Source organism: Neolamprologus brichardi, chromosome 13 (genome assembly GCF_056152115.1).
Source record: "Neolamprologus brichardi isolate AB-2024 chromosome 13, ASM5615211v1, whole genome shotgun sequence".
Classification (NCBI taxonomy): domain Eukaryota; kingdom Metazoa; phylum Chordata; class Actinopteri; order Cichliformes; family Cichlidae; genus Neolamprologus; species Neolamprologus brichardi.
Genome location: NC_142116.1, coordinates 20,891,522 through 20,907,315, shown reverse-complemented (window position 1 = coordinate 20,907,315; position 15,794 = coordinate 20,891,522). Strand labels below are relative to the sequence as shown.

The 15,794-nt window shown below is 42.2% G+C and overlaps 2 protein-coding genes across 2 annotated transcripts; one reads left to right on the top strand and one right to left on the bottom strand.

Annotated features, from left to right (window-relative positions):
• Positions 1–9,702: 9,702 nt before the first annotated feature.
• LOC148099986 (collagen alpha-1(XX) chain-like) lies at positions 9,703–11,436 on the top strand. The gene is made up of 3 exons (XM_087849760.1): positions 9,703–9,811; positions 10,963–11,108; positions 11,254–11,436. Exons 1-3 carry the CDS (start codon positions 9,703–9,705, stop codon positions 11,434–11,436), a joined length of 438 nt encoding a protein of 145 aa, XP_087705886.1.
• A 1,081-nt stretch (positions 11,437–12,517) lies between these two features.
• LOC148099985 (filamin-A-like) lies at positions 12,518–13,397 on the bottom strand. Its single transcript, XM_087849761.1, has 4 exons — positions 13,224–13,397; positions 13,018–13,120; positions 12,888–12,983; positions 12,518–12,687 (listed from the first exon to the last, which is right to left on the bottom strand). Exons 1-4 carry the CDS (start codon positions 13,266–13,268, stop codon positions 12,518–12,520), a joined length of 414 nt encoding a protein of 137 aa, XP_087705887.1. The 5' UTR covers positions 13,269–13,397.
• Positions 13,398–15,794: the final 2,397 nt, after the last annotated feature.

Here is a 15,794-nt window from a genome sequence, read left to right as displayed (position 1 = left end):
GCCTTCAGTTTTCAGGCCCCTCTTCTGTGGAACCAGCTTCCAGTTTGGATTCGGGAGACAGACACTATCTCTACTTTTAAGATTAGGCTTAAAACTTTCCTTTTTGCTAAAGCATATAGTTAGGGCTGGACCAGGTGACCCTGAATCCTCCCTTAGTTATGCTGCAATAGATGTAGGCTGCCGGGGGATTCCCATGATGCATTGAGTTTTTCCTTTCCAGTCACCTTTCTCGCTCACTATGTATTAACAGACCTCTCTGTGTTGAATCATATCTGCTATTAACCTCTGTCTCTCTTCCACAGCATGTCTTTTATCCTGTCTTCCTTCTCTCACCCCAACCGGTCGCAGCAGATGGCCGCCCCTCCCTGAGCCTGGTTCTGCCGGAGGTTTCTTCCTGTTAAAAGGGAGTTTTTCCTTCCCACTGTCGCCAAAGTGCTTGCTCATAGGGGGTCATATGATTGTTGGGTTTTTCTCTGTATCTATGAAGCGCCTTGAGGCGACTTTTGTTGTGATTTGGCGCTATATAAATAAAATTGAATTGAATTGAATTGAATTTTAAGTGCGACTCATAATCCGAAAAATACGGTACATACAATATATTTAACATATTTGTGATCATATACAAAGCCAGATATACCTGGGCTATAATTTTCAGAGGAGATTTTCCTCCTTGCTTGGCATCAACTGTGAATTCAGTGGGTTTTCCAACGGCCAGACCACTGCTCTGAAGGCCTGGACCGTACGCCTTAACCTAGAGAAAACTATTTTAAACAAACAATTAAAAAAGGAACAAGTCAAAGATCTACTATAGCCAAAAGATCATTTACAGACTATAGCGCTGTGAAAAAATATTTGCCTCCTTTCTGATTTCGTATCTTATTCCATATTTGTCACACTTACACGTTTCTGTCACGAACGGGCGGACTACGCACGGTAATTCGGCGTGCCCGTGTGGCGTGCTGGTTAGACCCAAACGCGGGGAAGGCTAGCGATGGGTAGGAACAGACACGCAGTTAATCTAGTAACGGTCAGTGCACGAAGCGTGGCTTCGGACTGGCGTTACAGAAAAAGAATCGAGAGGGAAAACACTCACGGTTGCTGAATCAGAAGGACACTGACGTCGGCAAAGAGTTGGAGCTTCTGACATGAGGAGAACGATGTCTGAGCGGCGAACAGGTGGGTGGCGTCTCCCTTTTAAACCCGGCCCCGTGATCAGCTGGCGATCAGCTGATCACCGGCTGACAGTTTCAGATCAATCCATTTTTAATATTAGACAAGAATGTCTAATATTAAACGGCAGTTTTCAAGGGGAAAAAGCTATCCAAACATACTTGGTCCTATATGAAAAAGTAATTGCACCGAAAACCCGATACCTTGTGTGTCACCTCTGACACCAAGAACTGCAGCAAGCGTTTGGTGCTAGGGGTCACATTTTGAGTTTGTGAAGATATTTAAGGTAGACACGCGTAATAAGCGGCAGGTGTGTTTTTGATCGGGAGGAAGCAAACAGTTTGTGACCGCTGTGCTGCTATGTTCAATCCTGGAAATAAAGAATCTGAAGGACAAGATGAGTAAGGCTGGAGTTATTGGACTGTATCAACTTTAATAAGTTCATGCATACCAGTGACATCGCGTCACCCCGCCAACGAACACCCCAGTGGCTTCAAGCCTAGGCTTAGCCTCTACAGGAGAGCTTTCAGCCATGAAAAGTGTGTCCATCACAAGCCCACCACCATGATCTTGAGGCAACAATCGTGAAAACTGATCTTAACTGAGAGTGTTGGATGTTCTCATTGTTGCAGAGCACATGGACAGCATACTCACCTGGTTCTGTGGGCCAGCAGCACATGTCACACCATCCATCACCCTTGTCATCACATTCAATCTTGGTCTGAGAGAAACCTGAAGAGAAATAGAGCAACTTCAGAGAAGAAACTCATGACATATATATGTATGTGGATATATAAATATATGTACAACTCTGTGTATATATGTTTATGGACAGGCATGCAATGTAGTGACAAGGATTGACAAGAACTAATTTTGCATAATAGTGCACATAAAAGCTACTACTAATATGGTGTATTGTAGGCTGCAGGTACTTTGTTGTGAGTCTGACAACGATTGGAAGGACAGACCTTCTCCTGGTTCTCTCTTGTCTCCTGAATCTCTCATGGTTGGGGGTTGGGGAAGGGTATATTTGCACAACAAAAGCAGGAGAACAATGGAGCTGAAGGCCTCTCAGCGGGGTGCTAGGAGGTGTTAGGTTCAGGGGAATTTACGCAAATTTACGCAGGGTCAGTAAATCTAGTCTATCAGACACAGGCTTTAAGCAACCATGAGCCACTGATAAGCGTGATAGATTAATAAGCATGTATAAAGTGGGCTTGTTAAACAGTCTGATAGGAGAAAGTCAATGAGCACGCAATAAAGTGGACTTGTTAGGGACAGTTTACCATCAGCCTTGATAAAGTTTAACTTCATTTGTATTGAAAGACAGACTTTAAAGAAGATTCTTATTTGAAACTGGTGATAAAATCCAGGTCAGATACAGTTACATACAAGCATACAGTACACACTACTGCTCAAAGGTCAGAGGTCAGTTAGAAAAGTCCCTGATTTTAATAAAAATTGGCTTTAATGTAACATCACATGAAGGTTATCAGTAATGTTTCACGGCTTTAATCAAATCCTTCATCATCCATAAGTTGTGATGGAAAAATGTCTGCAAGCGTGCAGGAGCCCATTTTTAGAGACAATCACTCCTGTGTTATAATGTTCATTGAAGTTTATCAGGTCAGACGACCAACAGATGATAAGAAATATAATCTTACTAATTATTAGAGTTGAAAAGTACTTTGCTAAGCAAAATTCAATGAGGTTAGGCTGGAGCTTGAGACGTTAACATAAAAGGTTCAGTTGGTGATGCATGAAAGAAAATAATTTTCTTCTACAAATCTATTGGAGAATTCTGATTGTAAGAAATGAAAAATATTCAAAGACTGAAAGAGTTGCACACAGTAGAAATTTTGTATTCATTGTTTATCTTGGTTTTCTTCTGATTTTAGTATCTATTTGTGAGTGTAGTTTTTATTTGCATGATTTTATTCTGTTTGTATCGCATGTTTTTAGTGTGTCATTCTACGTTGTTTTAATCCACTGTGGATTAGCTGGGCATTGGAAAAATTAGCTGATAGTGATCACATGTTGAGGCATAGGTGTGTCCAGAGGTGTCCTTTCAGCTGTTTTATAGGTCGTATTAAAAGGAAGCAAGCTGAGCACTGGAAGGAGAGAGGCCCTAGATTGGAAGAGGAACGCATGAAGGCCAGGTGGAAAAGAGGGAGCCGCTGCGTGATCGTGGGGGGTGCGACGCCTCGTCTGGAGACCGGTCAGCGTGATGTGGTGACCCAGTCCCGACAGCAGGAACGGCGACAGTAGGAGACAACGTGTGTGATTGACATCAGGGCAGATGTATACCACTGCCTGCATTTGTCAGCAGCGTCTCACTGTTGTTCACTGGGTGCAGCCGTGTTGGGAGAGGGTCGCCATGGCTATAAGCCAGGGCAGCTTCCGGGATGATGGTTCTGGCTCCTATTTGTTTTTACTTACAGGTGATGACGTGAGGGGAGCCGCGGTGGTATCGAGTGACGGACTCCAATGCAGAATGCGAACTGGGCTGGGATGTGATGGGCCCAGTGGACGGACGAGACTGGGACAGGAGGCTCCTCGTCTGCCTGACACGAGGCTGGCGTGGACCCCGCTCAGCAAGAGGAATTTCTGTCCAGCTCAAGAACACACAAGGAATATTCGTCCTGGGTTGTGGGACTGGGTGGAAATTCTGTGCATGAAGAGAATTGTATTTTGACCAGTTTTAGAATAATCTTATCCAGTCTCAGTGGGAATTTTAGCATATCAAGAAAGTTTCATTGTTTACTTTATTTCTTAGTATCTGGTTTGTTTTATTCCTGCTGTCCACCTCGTGGAATAAACATGAATGAAACAATACTTTCCTGTCAAAAACAATATTTTAGTCAAGGCTAGCGGAAAGTTTCATATATATCATGAACATCTTTCCTCTTTGTCTTCCTATAGTTTAGTTTCATTTTCTTACCCCAACCGGTGGAGGCAGATGGCCCCTCCCTGATTCTGGTTCTGCCGAAAATGGAGTTTTTCCTTCCCACTGTTGCCAAGTTCTTGCTCATAGGGGGTCATTTGATTGTTGGGGCTTTCTCTGTATTATTGCACAACCTTTATCTTACCATATATTTCAAGTTTATATGTTGTGAATTGGCTTGATTTAAATCAAATTGAACTCATTCAATTAAAACCAAATATAACTTGTAATCCAATCTATTCAAATGTAAAGTCATCTCACTCAATTTGGACTAGCATTGAAAAATACACTGACATCCTCTGTTTCCCAATTAGCAGATCAGAGGTTGATGTTTTATTCATGACTCAATACTTGAATGGTTTTATCCTGTTTATAAATAAACATTTAAAAAGGACATTGCTTCATTGTCTGATTCATTCTTTGTCTGTGTCAGTCCTTAATACACACACATGTATACAATAATTCTAGTTGCCACAGTCTCCGGAGATCCTATGCTCTGTTTTCTTATACTTTTCTTCACTGTTTACCTCATTTTGCCCAATAAAATGTGCATTTTTGTAAACAATGACTTGTTTTGGGCCATTAAAAAAACTGTCTCCATATGAGGACGTACTTGAAGAGAAAAAGTCACCACTTTGCATTTTACAAATCAAGTAAACAAACACGGGGCTGTTTATCATATAACTAACTTTTAGGTCTGTGGGATGGAAGGATGGGAGCTTTAAATGTTGTGCCTCCATAATTATTCTAGAGTCTTTACAATATTCAGCGACTGCTGTGATTTGGTGCTACATACATAAACTTGAAATGAATTAATCCACCTGTTCACAGGAGATCACAGGAAGATGACACCAAACATCAGAAGATCTTGTTGTGCGCCACAGTAAAAGGGTGGTTTCTTGGGGCTAAAAGCACATAATAAACTACAGCAGAAGCTCACATAAAGTAGGAAATAAGCAGGCAGCACTTGATCTGCTAATGCACGTTTCCCACTTTTATTGTTGCCTCATTCACTAACAGTTCAATGGTGCAAGATTACCATACACAGAATTAGGATATCTGCTTGACACATCTATGCTGTACAGCGAATGGATTATAATTATTACAAATACAGTAAACATATTTACATTTTAGTTCAAGCTCCATACAACATAGATATTTACAAAGTATGAAAATGAAACTGGTCTGACAAATAATAAACAGCGTTAATGACGTTTTTTTTTTTCTTTTCTTTTGGTGAACAAATCTGAAAGGGGGCGTAGTTAACTGATATTAATTGTCTGAGGTGGAAAATATCATGGCTAGTTTTGTTTGAAAGGCATCAACAGAAAAACACACACAGATGTATATGAGGTAGATTTGAGACTTGATCTGTGCATAGGTGCATCTTTGATGTGCAGCTCAGAGATCCACAATCCAACACGTTTCTGTTTCTCTGACCGTCAGGCTGGCTGACCCGAGGTCACGTCAGAGCTTTATTTTTCATCTATATGTAACAGACAGTTGGTACCTCTCCTTCCACGCATTTCATACGACACAGCAGACAGACTGCTGGTTGGTTGACCAGAGTTTTTCAATACCTTTCTGCATTAACACATCTCGAGAGGCGTAGGCGCCAAAAAGTGAATCCGAAGCCAAATGTAGCAGCTGCAGCACGGCACACAGAGCAAATATTTTCATGGGGTAGTATCAGAAATAAGACCTTTGAATATGTAGTCCCTTTAACTTCTTTCCTTCTATTAAACCATTCATTCATTCTTTTTCCTTACGTCCTTCTAACCTTTTCACTGTGTTTTCTTTGCGTCTTTACAACAAGAGTGTAAAGTTAATAGCAGTAAATGTCAAGGCTTTCTGATTCTCAGTGAGATAGAGCGAGCTAGAGGAGCAGAGAGGGATGTGTTAAATGAGGGTTAACTACCACACTCATCCCAGAACAGACTAACCCTGTTAGTGAGTCAGTATTTTACTGACTCACTAACTGACACTGGCACTATCGGGGGTTTAGAGGCGGCGTATGTACACAGATTGAGGAGGATCTAAGTATGACGTGGATGACAGAGGAAATCGGGCGTGGCCCTCCTGTCAAAGTTCCATAAAGCCTTTGAATGAAAACAAACGTCGTTGTGACAGTGATGTACACTGTCTTGTTGGTACATATGTATCAATCTAATAAACTTAAACCTACACCATCCTCCCTATTCTGCTATTCTAAACAGTACTTAGCCGAAACCCAAAGACTGGTTGAGTTAACTTCCTGAACGATCTACAACATATGGTGGAAACCTGAAATTAAGACAGAGAAGACTAGAGGTGAGACATGACCATTACTGAATATTAAAAATAATAAATGACAGATTTAGTGATATTTTCATAAACTATTTATTTACCACATCAATAAACAGCATGGCAGGGCAAAATATGTTTTTCTAACATGGCAACCTTTGCCACCGTGGCAGCACGGTGGTTAGCACTGTTGCCGCACAGCAAGAAGCTCCTGAGTTCAATTCCAACATCAGGCCGGGGTCTTTCTGTGTGGAGTTTGCATGTTCTCCCCGTGTTTGCGTGGGTTCCCTCCGGGTACTCCGGCTTCCTCCCACCGTCCAAAGACATGCAGCTTGTGGGGATAGGTTAATTGGATAATCCAAATTGTCACTAGGTGTGAGTGCGAATGGTTGTTTGTTCCTGTGTGTTGGCCCTGCGACAGACTGGCGACCTGTCCAGGGTGTACCCTGCCTCTCGCCCTGTGATAGCTGGGATAGGCTCCAGCGCCCCCCGCGACCCTGGAAAGGATAAGCGGAAGTTAATGAATGGATGGCAACCTTTTAAAAGTGAAAGGAGACAGAAAGACAGGTGAGAAAGAATAAAACTTAACTGACTTTTTGATGGCATTTTACACAAAGTACTAGTACAGTATCTAGAAAATGTGGGAAAATACTGGCATCATGTACAGTACTTTCTTCTGAAGAAATTATGTTGGGACCCTGAAAAAAACTTACTATGTACAATAATGGATTTCTATACATTTGACATCAGATGAAAACTTTGGTTGTAAGATTTGGATAATTATTTATTAAAAGCTAGAAATTTTAAATGAGAATAAGAAAGAAAAGTATTTCTTTGTGCCCCCCTTTCCCTGTTAATGCTCTACCTGGCCTTTTTATGTTTCCCTCTCACCAGATAACCAGCAGCTTTTATGGCTCCAACAAACATCAGCTGATACTAGAAAGTAATATTAAATCAATTCTAACAACAGCTTATCAAGTTTAAAGGCGCTTCTGCTGTTTAACACGACCTCCGCTAGTTTCCTCTTTCTGGCGCAAAGCGGGAGATAAACAAGCAAGAAAGACGGGACTTGCGGCAGAAACGCTGATCAGCTGATCATTGATCAGTTTCATGATTGAAGTAGCAGCAGGAGAGGGAGGGGGGAGAATGAGAGAAGAAGAGGCAGCTGACAGCGTAAAGACACAGAATAACTCCAGCTTTTTGTCTTTTTTTAAATTGTAGCTGAAGTATGGGACAAATCCGTGTATTTTCAGCTCAATACGAAACATGTAATATTAACTCTGAATACCAGAGGATTCCGTTTTTTACAGGATGGTAGGCAACTCTACTAACTAACCATATGAATAAAATAAAGTTCACCAGTAACATATAGCACCCACCCAACTGTATAGAAACTCCATCATGCTAGCTAGTACACAGTACGAGTTATTGTAACTGACTGTAAAAAGTTAGCACAACGAAAATAAACTACACCTAAACTTGGTTTGACCCAGATAGACTGCAGGTCATAACTTCTTACCTGAAGCTCATTTCACCTGACAGTCGGACCCGCGGCCGCCTTGGGTCTCTCCACCTCCGCCTCCCCTTTCCCCCATCCACCTGCTGGCTTCCACCACTTGCTAATTTTACTGAAGCTGTGAAAGCTCCACCACAGCCACTACCAAACAATTGAGTTATTTTTACACGTCTGCCAGCATCTGTCCAATCCGCCACCTTTCACTGTTTACACGGTTAAGAAAAAAAAGACAACAACAACAAAACATCGGCCCATTTAAAACGAAAAATTACCATCGGCCCACCCGGCAAATACCCAGTATGCCCGATGGCCAGTCTAGTTATGCCCCACAGACAGACTGAGGCCCCGCAGCTATTTTTCGGTAAGTTAAATGTGTTTGTGGCCACTGTCCTTAGCTAGGTCCTGAAATCTAGGCAGCTAAGATGAGAAGTGGGCTCTTCGGGGAAACTTGTTTTGTAAAGTTGGTTTAGCTAATCCGTAGAGGTGAATGACTTGAGCGTGACTAAAGAAATGATGAGAAAAGCACTGTGTTGCTCTTTTGTCCAGTCATTGATGCTAGCTAAGAGGATGTAATAAATATGTAATAAAGGCAAGGTAACAGAGATGAAAAAGGAGTGGTTGTTGAGAAATAAATGGTGTGCAGGCAAAAAAAACCAGGTGTGAGTGTGTAAAATTTGGTGAGTATTTGAGTGCAAAAATGTGTGGTCTCCAACTAATGGAAAAGGCTGGTCACGGGATGTGCACGTAGTGTTCTTTAAATAGAAGAATTTTTCCCATTCTCATAGCCCGTCATGTGGCGACATGTGGCGGGCTAGCAGGTTAGTAACATACAGGCCCGGGTTCGAGCCCTCGGTTCACCTGGCTCTGTATGTTCACCTGCTAGGGGGAGGTCCAGGCAGGTGATCTTGGAGTGAAAATTCTAAGGGATGAACCTTGTTCAGCCTGGGCTTCCCCTGACTTTTTTCTTTTCTTTCTTTTTTTTCTTTTACCTGCCACAAACAAACAGACCTCCTTGTTGTCATGGCTACCAAGGACCACTCTTCTTGTGCCAACAAGTCATTGCCTCACAAAACATTATTTCCTATGTTTCCCTGTGGGTTTTTTTTTTTTATCTCTTGTGTTTTAGACAACAAAAAATAAAAGAAAAAGATCTACAGATTCAGGCTTTTCTTTACCTGTGGTAGTCGCGTAGAATGACGTCACTGACACTGGTTTAATATGAAAACAAACTTTCTCAAAAAAAAAAAAAAAAGAAGAAGTGGGTCGGCGTGTCATCTTTACCGAGCACCATACATGTTTTGCCTCACATTAAAATTATTATTTTTCCTTTTCAAAAGTAATTCAGAGAGAACAAAACAGAGAAGTCAAATATATCAAATTTGCACTAATTCTACAGCCCGGCAGATGGCGCAGAGCACTTTCCGGCCCCTGGCAGGTTGAAGCACAGACAGGCACCAGTTCGATTCTCACTCACTCCAAATCCTCTCTGTAGCTTCGGTCTGCTAGGGGGATTCCTGGTCTGCGCAGGGAATCCCGATGTATTTTTCTTTTTTGGGGTGTTGGGGCCTTTATTTATAAAGCTGGGACTATCTCCGTTGTCATGGCTACCAAGAACAACGCCAGCTTGGGGGAGAGCGATAAGCACAGACTCATTCATCCTTTCTCCACTTTCTTTTCACAGCTGCTGCGGTGGGAAACGCTGGGACTTGTGTGGCTATGCAGTTTTTGCGTTGTTGGGAGCTTTTAAGGACCAGCCTTGAATTTTACACATTTGATAAGTGAAGACTGGATGTTTAGTGACGAGAGCTGGGATAATCTGGACAGAATCTGCAGGCTGCATCTCCAAATCAGAAATGGCTTTAGATCTGATGCTAGCAGACAGGCATGCATGTCTCAGGGTGATTACACACTAACACATTGTGATTAATCACACACATTTGTATACATTTTATTCACAAGATAAAAAAAAAAAAAACACTATACAAAATGTGTTTTTGTGACAGGCTGCTAGTAACAAAGTGCTTAAAGATTTAAAATTGGTTCTTTCCCAAGTTTTCTGTTATGTGCACACACATTCCTCGACTTAGGTGCTTTTTAGTTCTCCAATAATGGTCAGTGCAAAGTGTTTACACAAACAAAAAACAAACAAACAAAAACATTACTCAGAAAATGGTCAGGTACAAGAACTGGACTAAAAAGGAGTGGAAAAACCAGATAATGTCCAAAGAAATACTTCAGCGTGTGGCTCACGACTTTTGCACAGTACTGTAAATGTTATTAATAATGAAAGATGTCAAAATGTAGCTTTGTCATTTTTAAAAAATTCCCGTACACATTATTCTTTTCTTCTAGTGAAGGTGCCTCCTCCTTCTGACCTTAGGGTAACTAATTTCTCAGACAGTCAATGCTAATGTGCTAAGTCACATTAGCAGCAGTGTTCAGCCTAAAAAATACACAAGTTAAAAGTCATGCATTTGAGTCATGCATCCATATTATTTGTTTATTTATGAAATTATTTTTGAGACACTGTTAGTTGTTAGAAGCCAGTGTTTTAATGATAGGACATATATGACAGTAATGAGACAACCTAAGATATCCAAGATTACCACAAAAACACATATAGAATCACAGAAAGCTTGTTTGTCTCCCGTTAGTCTTTAGGCCCAGTTAGCTTTTACTTTTCTGTGGTCAGTAGCCCTTCATGTCATATTTTGTCTCTATGTACAATATAGCATTACTAATACAATAACCTGTACGTAAATGAACTTCATTGTGTAATTGATGGCAGTTGTCAAAGTACTAGTCACTTAAAGGTTAAATTTCACATCTAAATTCTCATCTTTGAATAACTAGAACTCTGAGCTATGAAATAAATGTAGTGAGGTTAAAGTATCAAATCAAAGTATCAAATTCTCTGTTATACTTTACATTTATTTTCTATAAAAACACTTTGCTCTGCTGCCAAAATAATTTCCTCCTTTAAAGGAACAAAGTGAGGGTTAAGTGTCATTAGCTGTGGTACTTTATCTCTTCTATGATGTTGCTGCAGTGTCTGGTGGAGGCCCAACCAGCCTCACGGTTTCTGATGAGACTGCCGTCAGCATGGTGATCAGCTGGGTACCTCCCAATGCTCATGTCCTCCAGTATCACATGTCCTACATGGCTTTAACTGGAGCTGATAGCCAGGATCACACTGTGAGTGGGTCGTAGTCATTACATCTTCACCTCTTCTGGCCTTCAGCCGGCTGTCATGTGTCAGAATTCCAGAAATTCCATAAGTCCCAAAACTTTAAATGAGTTCTGACTGTGTTGGGATGATAGTGTTGTTTGTTGTCTGCAGGTGCTGGTCCCTGGTGGAGAGAAGCAGGTGATGCTGGAGTCATTGCAGCCAGATACACGTTACAACATGTTAGTCACCGCTGAGTACCACAACAGAGAAGGAGGCAGCGATTCAGCTCAGGGCAAAACTGGTGAGTCAAAGAAGGAAAGATGCCAAGACAGCTCAAGTGCAACTTCCAGTTAAGACCAACAGGCTTACATGCAAAAAGTGCAAATGTCCCATTACTTTACCCTTACAGGAGGACATGCATACTTGAAGGTTTCCACATATAGAAACATCAAGGTTTCTGGGCAGTATTGTTTCTACAGCACTACACGTACAGTCATTTTGGTCCAGAGACACAGATTCCTTTCTCTGCATAATGATGGGCTCTCTGAACAATGAGACAGCAGCCAGTACCGGTACAATGACAGTACTGCTCTTGATACTTGGTTGGAAGTTCAAAAATGACTGGGTGCACTGTGTCTGCGTTTATTGTCCATGCTAGTGTGCAGATGACATTCTTTGGCTTTGTGTTTTTTGTTTGTTTTCTGGCTTTTTTCTGTCTCTCTAGACACTTTGTGGGTAAGCAGTGCGAGTGTGGTCAGGTCAGACCACTCCAGTATCTGTGTGTCATGGAGACCAGTATCTGCCGTTGATGGATATCCTATTGTAATCCAGGATGTAAAAGGTATTCTGTAATCACGTCTACAGTGATGTGAAAAGGTGTTTGCCCCCTTCCTGATTTCCTAGTGGTTTGCATATTTATCACACTTACATGTTTCAGATCATCAAACTCATTTTAATATTAGACACAGATAAGACAAGTTAATACAAAATGCAGTTTTTAAATGATGATTTCATAGATTAGGGAGAAAGATGATCCAAACCTCCCTGGTCCTGTGTAAAAACAAATTGCCCCTCTTGTTAAATCACGAGTTAACTGTGATTAACCAATTTTGGAAACCTCAGTTCAGTGTTACTAAACACACTCAGGCCTGATTAATTGCAGACTTGTGAATCAAGAAATCAGTGAAATAGAAGCTGTCTGACAAAGTGAAACAGGCTAAAAGACCTCAAAAAGCAACACATTGTGTCACCAGCCATCCTCCTGGTCCTCAGTGTTAATGCCCACTTAACTGGGTCCTTCAGTGGAAAGGCTCAAGCAGATGAAGCCTAATATAACAAGATGAGACTGACAAATATTCTATTTGAATGTTTAAAAAGAAAAATATCACAGTATCTAAGCTTTCACTGAGCATATACCTGCATCAATGATGAACTCTCAAGGCTGAAAAGTCCTGGCCTCGGTCAGCCACGGTCCACTCACACGGCTCACATCACCAATCCCTGACTGCTTGCTCATAACAGCAATTGGGCTGCTGGGAACATGACGGCCGTTCTTCTTGATGTTAAGAAGGTTCTCACCAATCTCTCTGGGAACAAACGAGATTCCTAAGACAGACAAAACAGATGTTAACAACGCTTATTCTTGTGTGTGCATGCAGCCCGTTTCAGTTGCTCCTGCTTCTTTCTCCACGCTTGAACTTTTATTACTTTCCCCCTCTGTCTTTTACTTAGGGGTTAATAAAGTATTTGGATTCTGATGAGTCTCACTGTTTAGCAAGCTTCTCACTTATCAGACGGACGCTCACCAATGTGAGCGTTACGCAGCATCTTCAGCAGGCAGGGCTCCTCTGGGCCTGAGGGTGTTGTAAGAGGGGCTGTCAGCTGGCTGAGGTCAAGCTCTCCTATGTCCAGTGGAAGATCTGCAGCAGAGCCCACCTTCAGTGAAGTATGTTGGCTGGAAGGCTTTGAGGCCCGTCTTTGCCACTGCAGGGTCAGAGACCTTCACCTTGTTTGGATGACAGCCTGCTCCGATATTCATCTGTGGGCACAAACACCAAAACTCAAGAGACTTTTCAGTGAGAAGAAAAGGCAAACCTTGCATGCCAGAGTGAAAGTGAGAGAGTGTGTGAGTGCATACTCACCCTGAATGGACTCTCAGGGATGTTAACGTCTCCCCTGGAGACCATCACAATGTGCTTCACAGGCTTACGTGGGGTGTGGGTGCAGGTGTATGTGCTGTTGCTATTATCCTTAACCTGGACATCCACAGAATTGACTTCACCATCCTGTGCAGAAGACGAGGGATTATAGTTCAATCAGATTTAACACAGCGTATTTTTCGGACCATAAGGCGCACTGTTGATGAACAGGTCTGGTTTCATACACGAGGCGCACTGGACTATAAAACGCATTAAGCGAAACAAAACAGCCAGATAAGATAAGTCAAACTTTACTCAACTCTTTCTTCTTGCTTCCTCCACTTCCGTACCATTGATTCATTGATGTTGAAATCTCTCGCAGCTGCTCTATTCTCATGTTCTACTGCGTGACCGACAGCCTTGACTTTGAAATCTGCTTCGTCAGCATGTCTCTTAACAGGTGGCATTTTGGGGTCATTATCCACACACAATACAGTAATATTATGTTGAAGCACAGTACGTATCCGCGAGGCTCCTGACTACGTAGCCGTAATGCTCCGACAATCCATCAAGCGGTGCGACTTCGTGGCTTACCAAAGTCGTACTAAAACCTTTTTTGACAGATTTTTGAGCGCCGTGTATTACATAAAATCGGTTCATGGTCAGTAAGCACAACCAGAATTCATACATAAGGCGCACTGTCGATTTTTGAGATAATTAAAGGATTTTAAGTGCGACTCATAATCCGAAAAATACGGTACATACAATATATTTAACATATTTGTGATCATATACAAAGCCAGATATACCTGGGCTATAATTTTCAGAGGAGCTTTTCCTCCTTGCTTGGCATCAACTGTGAATTCAGTGGGTTTTCCAACGGCCAGACCACTGCTCTGAAGGCCTGGACCGTACGCCTTAACCTAGAGAAAACTATTTTAAACAAACAATTAACAAAGGAACAAGTCAAAGATCTACTATAGCCAAAAGATCATTTACAGACTATAGCGCTGTGAAAAAATATTTGCCTCCTTTCTGATTTCGTATCTTATTCCATATTTGTCACACTTACACGTTTCAGATCAATCCATTTTTAATATTAGACAAGAATGTCTAATATTAAACGGCAGTTTTCAAGGGGAAAAAGCTATCCAAACATACTTGGTCCTATATGAAAAAGTAATTGCACCGAAAACCCGATACCTTGTGTGTCACCTCTGACACCAAGAACTGCAGCAAGCGTTTGGTGCTAGGGGTCACATTTTGAGTTTGTGAAGATATTTAAGGTAGGCACGCGTAATTAGCGGCAGGTGTGTTGTTGATCGGGAGGAAGCAAACAGTTTGTGACCGCTGTGCTGCTATGTTCAATCCTGGAAATAAAGAATCTGAAGGACAAGATGAGTAAGGCTGGAGTTATTGGACTGTATCAAGTTTAACAAGTTCATGCATACCAGTGACATCGCGTCACCCCCGCCAACGAACACCCCAGTGGCTTCAAGCCTAGGCTTAGCCTCTACAGGAGAGCTTTCAGCCATGAAAAGTGATGGGTTTAGATTTTATTATTGTCATTTGTATTAGGAAATATTTAACCATATATGCTTAGAGATGTATAATCAATTGTGTAGTGATAGGATGTGGGATCTTTAGCAGGCTGCAAAGGCTTGGTGTGCATTCCAGATTGTTCTGGAATCCACACCTACATCCTGGGAGCATGGGAAGAGGTCGTACCTTGTTTTATTGTTTTACGGTAGGATAAACGTAGCTATGTCTGTTTTCGTCTGAGTGCCTTTTGTTTAGATGAACTGCTGGACTTTCCAGACCAGTAGGTTTAGGGAAGTCATTTATGACTCCCCCCCCCCCCCCCCCCCCCCCCCCCACACACACACACACACACACAGTATTCTTTGTTCACATGTTTACCTATGTAAGATGTTATATGTTAATGACCCTATGCATATTCATGTAACCACAATAAAAGGAGTGCTATGGGGAACCTGGCTGAGAGTCTGACGGAGGTCAAGTGGTGGAACGACACTTGGCTCCAGGCAGGTCTCCCTCATGCATGAGTAACACAAAGAACTTTGGTGCCTTGTGTCTTGCTTTTTGCTGTGTAGCAAATTGTCCTTAACGTTCCAGCGAATAGGTTCATGCTACAAACCTATCATTAATTGGTCCTTCGAGAGCCGGATCCCTGGAGTCGACATTCACCGAAGGGAAAAGAGACACGCCGACAGACTGACGTCAGCCAGGACTTATAGAGGTCCTGCAGCAAAGTCCCGGGGCGTGAGAATTCGTCATCGGGCCGGTGGATTAGCCGTCTGTTTTTTTCTCCTCGATGGATGACGATTGACGGGATTCGGGACTGATGCTACACGCAATGAGCAACATCAAGTAAGTTGGAGAGTGATTTTATAACCGCGGAATTGGGTTTTTGTCCCGAGAAATCGCCCTGGGTTTGTGTCCCGAGCGTCCCTTTATTGGGCTTTGTCGCGCGACTGGGTTAGGGTCCCAGAACTGGGTGAGAGTCCCAGAACTGGGTGAGGGTCCCAGAACTGGGTGAGAGTCCCAGAACTG

Bases quoted from the DNA above. Each gene is read 5' to 3' on its own strand.
- LOC148099986 (XM_087849760.1), top strand. From the start codon at position 9,703: ATGTTTAGTGACGAGAGCTGGGATAATCTGGACAGAATCTGCAGGCTG. The intron at 9,812-10,962 runs GTGATTACACAC...ATGTTGCTGCAG, and splicing joins ACAGGCATGCATGTCTCAGG to TGTCTGGTGGAGGCCCAACC. The intron at 11,109-11,253 runs GTGAGTGGGTCG...TGTTGTCTGCAG, and splicing joins CTGATAGCCAGGATCACACT to GTGCTGGTCCCTGGTGGAGA.
- LOC148099985 (XM_087849761.1), bottom strand. From the start codon at position 13,268: ATGGTCTCCAGGGGAGACGTTAACATCCCTGAGAGTCCATTCAGG. The intron at 13,121-13,223 runs GTGAGTATGCAC...TTGTGCCCACAG, and splicing joins TCCCTGAGAGTCCATTCAGG to ATGAATATCGGAGCAGGCTG. The intron at 12,688-12,887 runs GTGAGCGTCCGT...TGTCTGTCTTAG, and splicing joins GCTGCGTAACGCTCACATTG to GAATCTCGTTTGTTCCCAGA.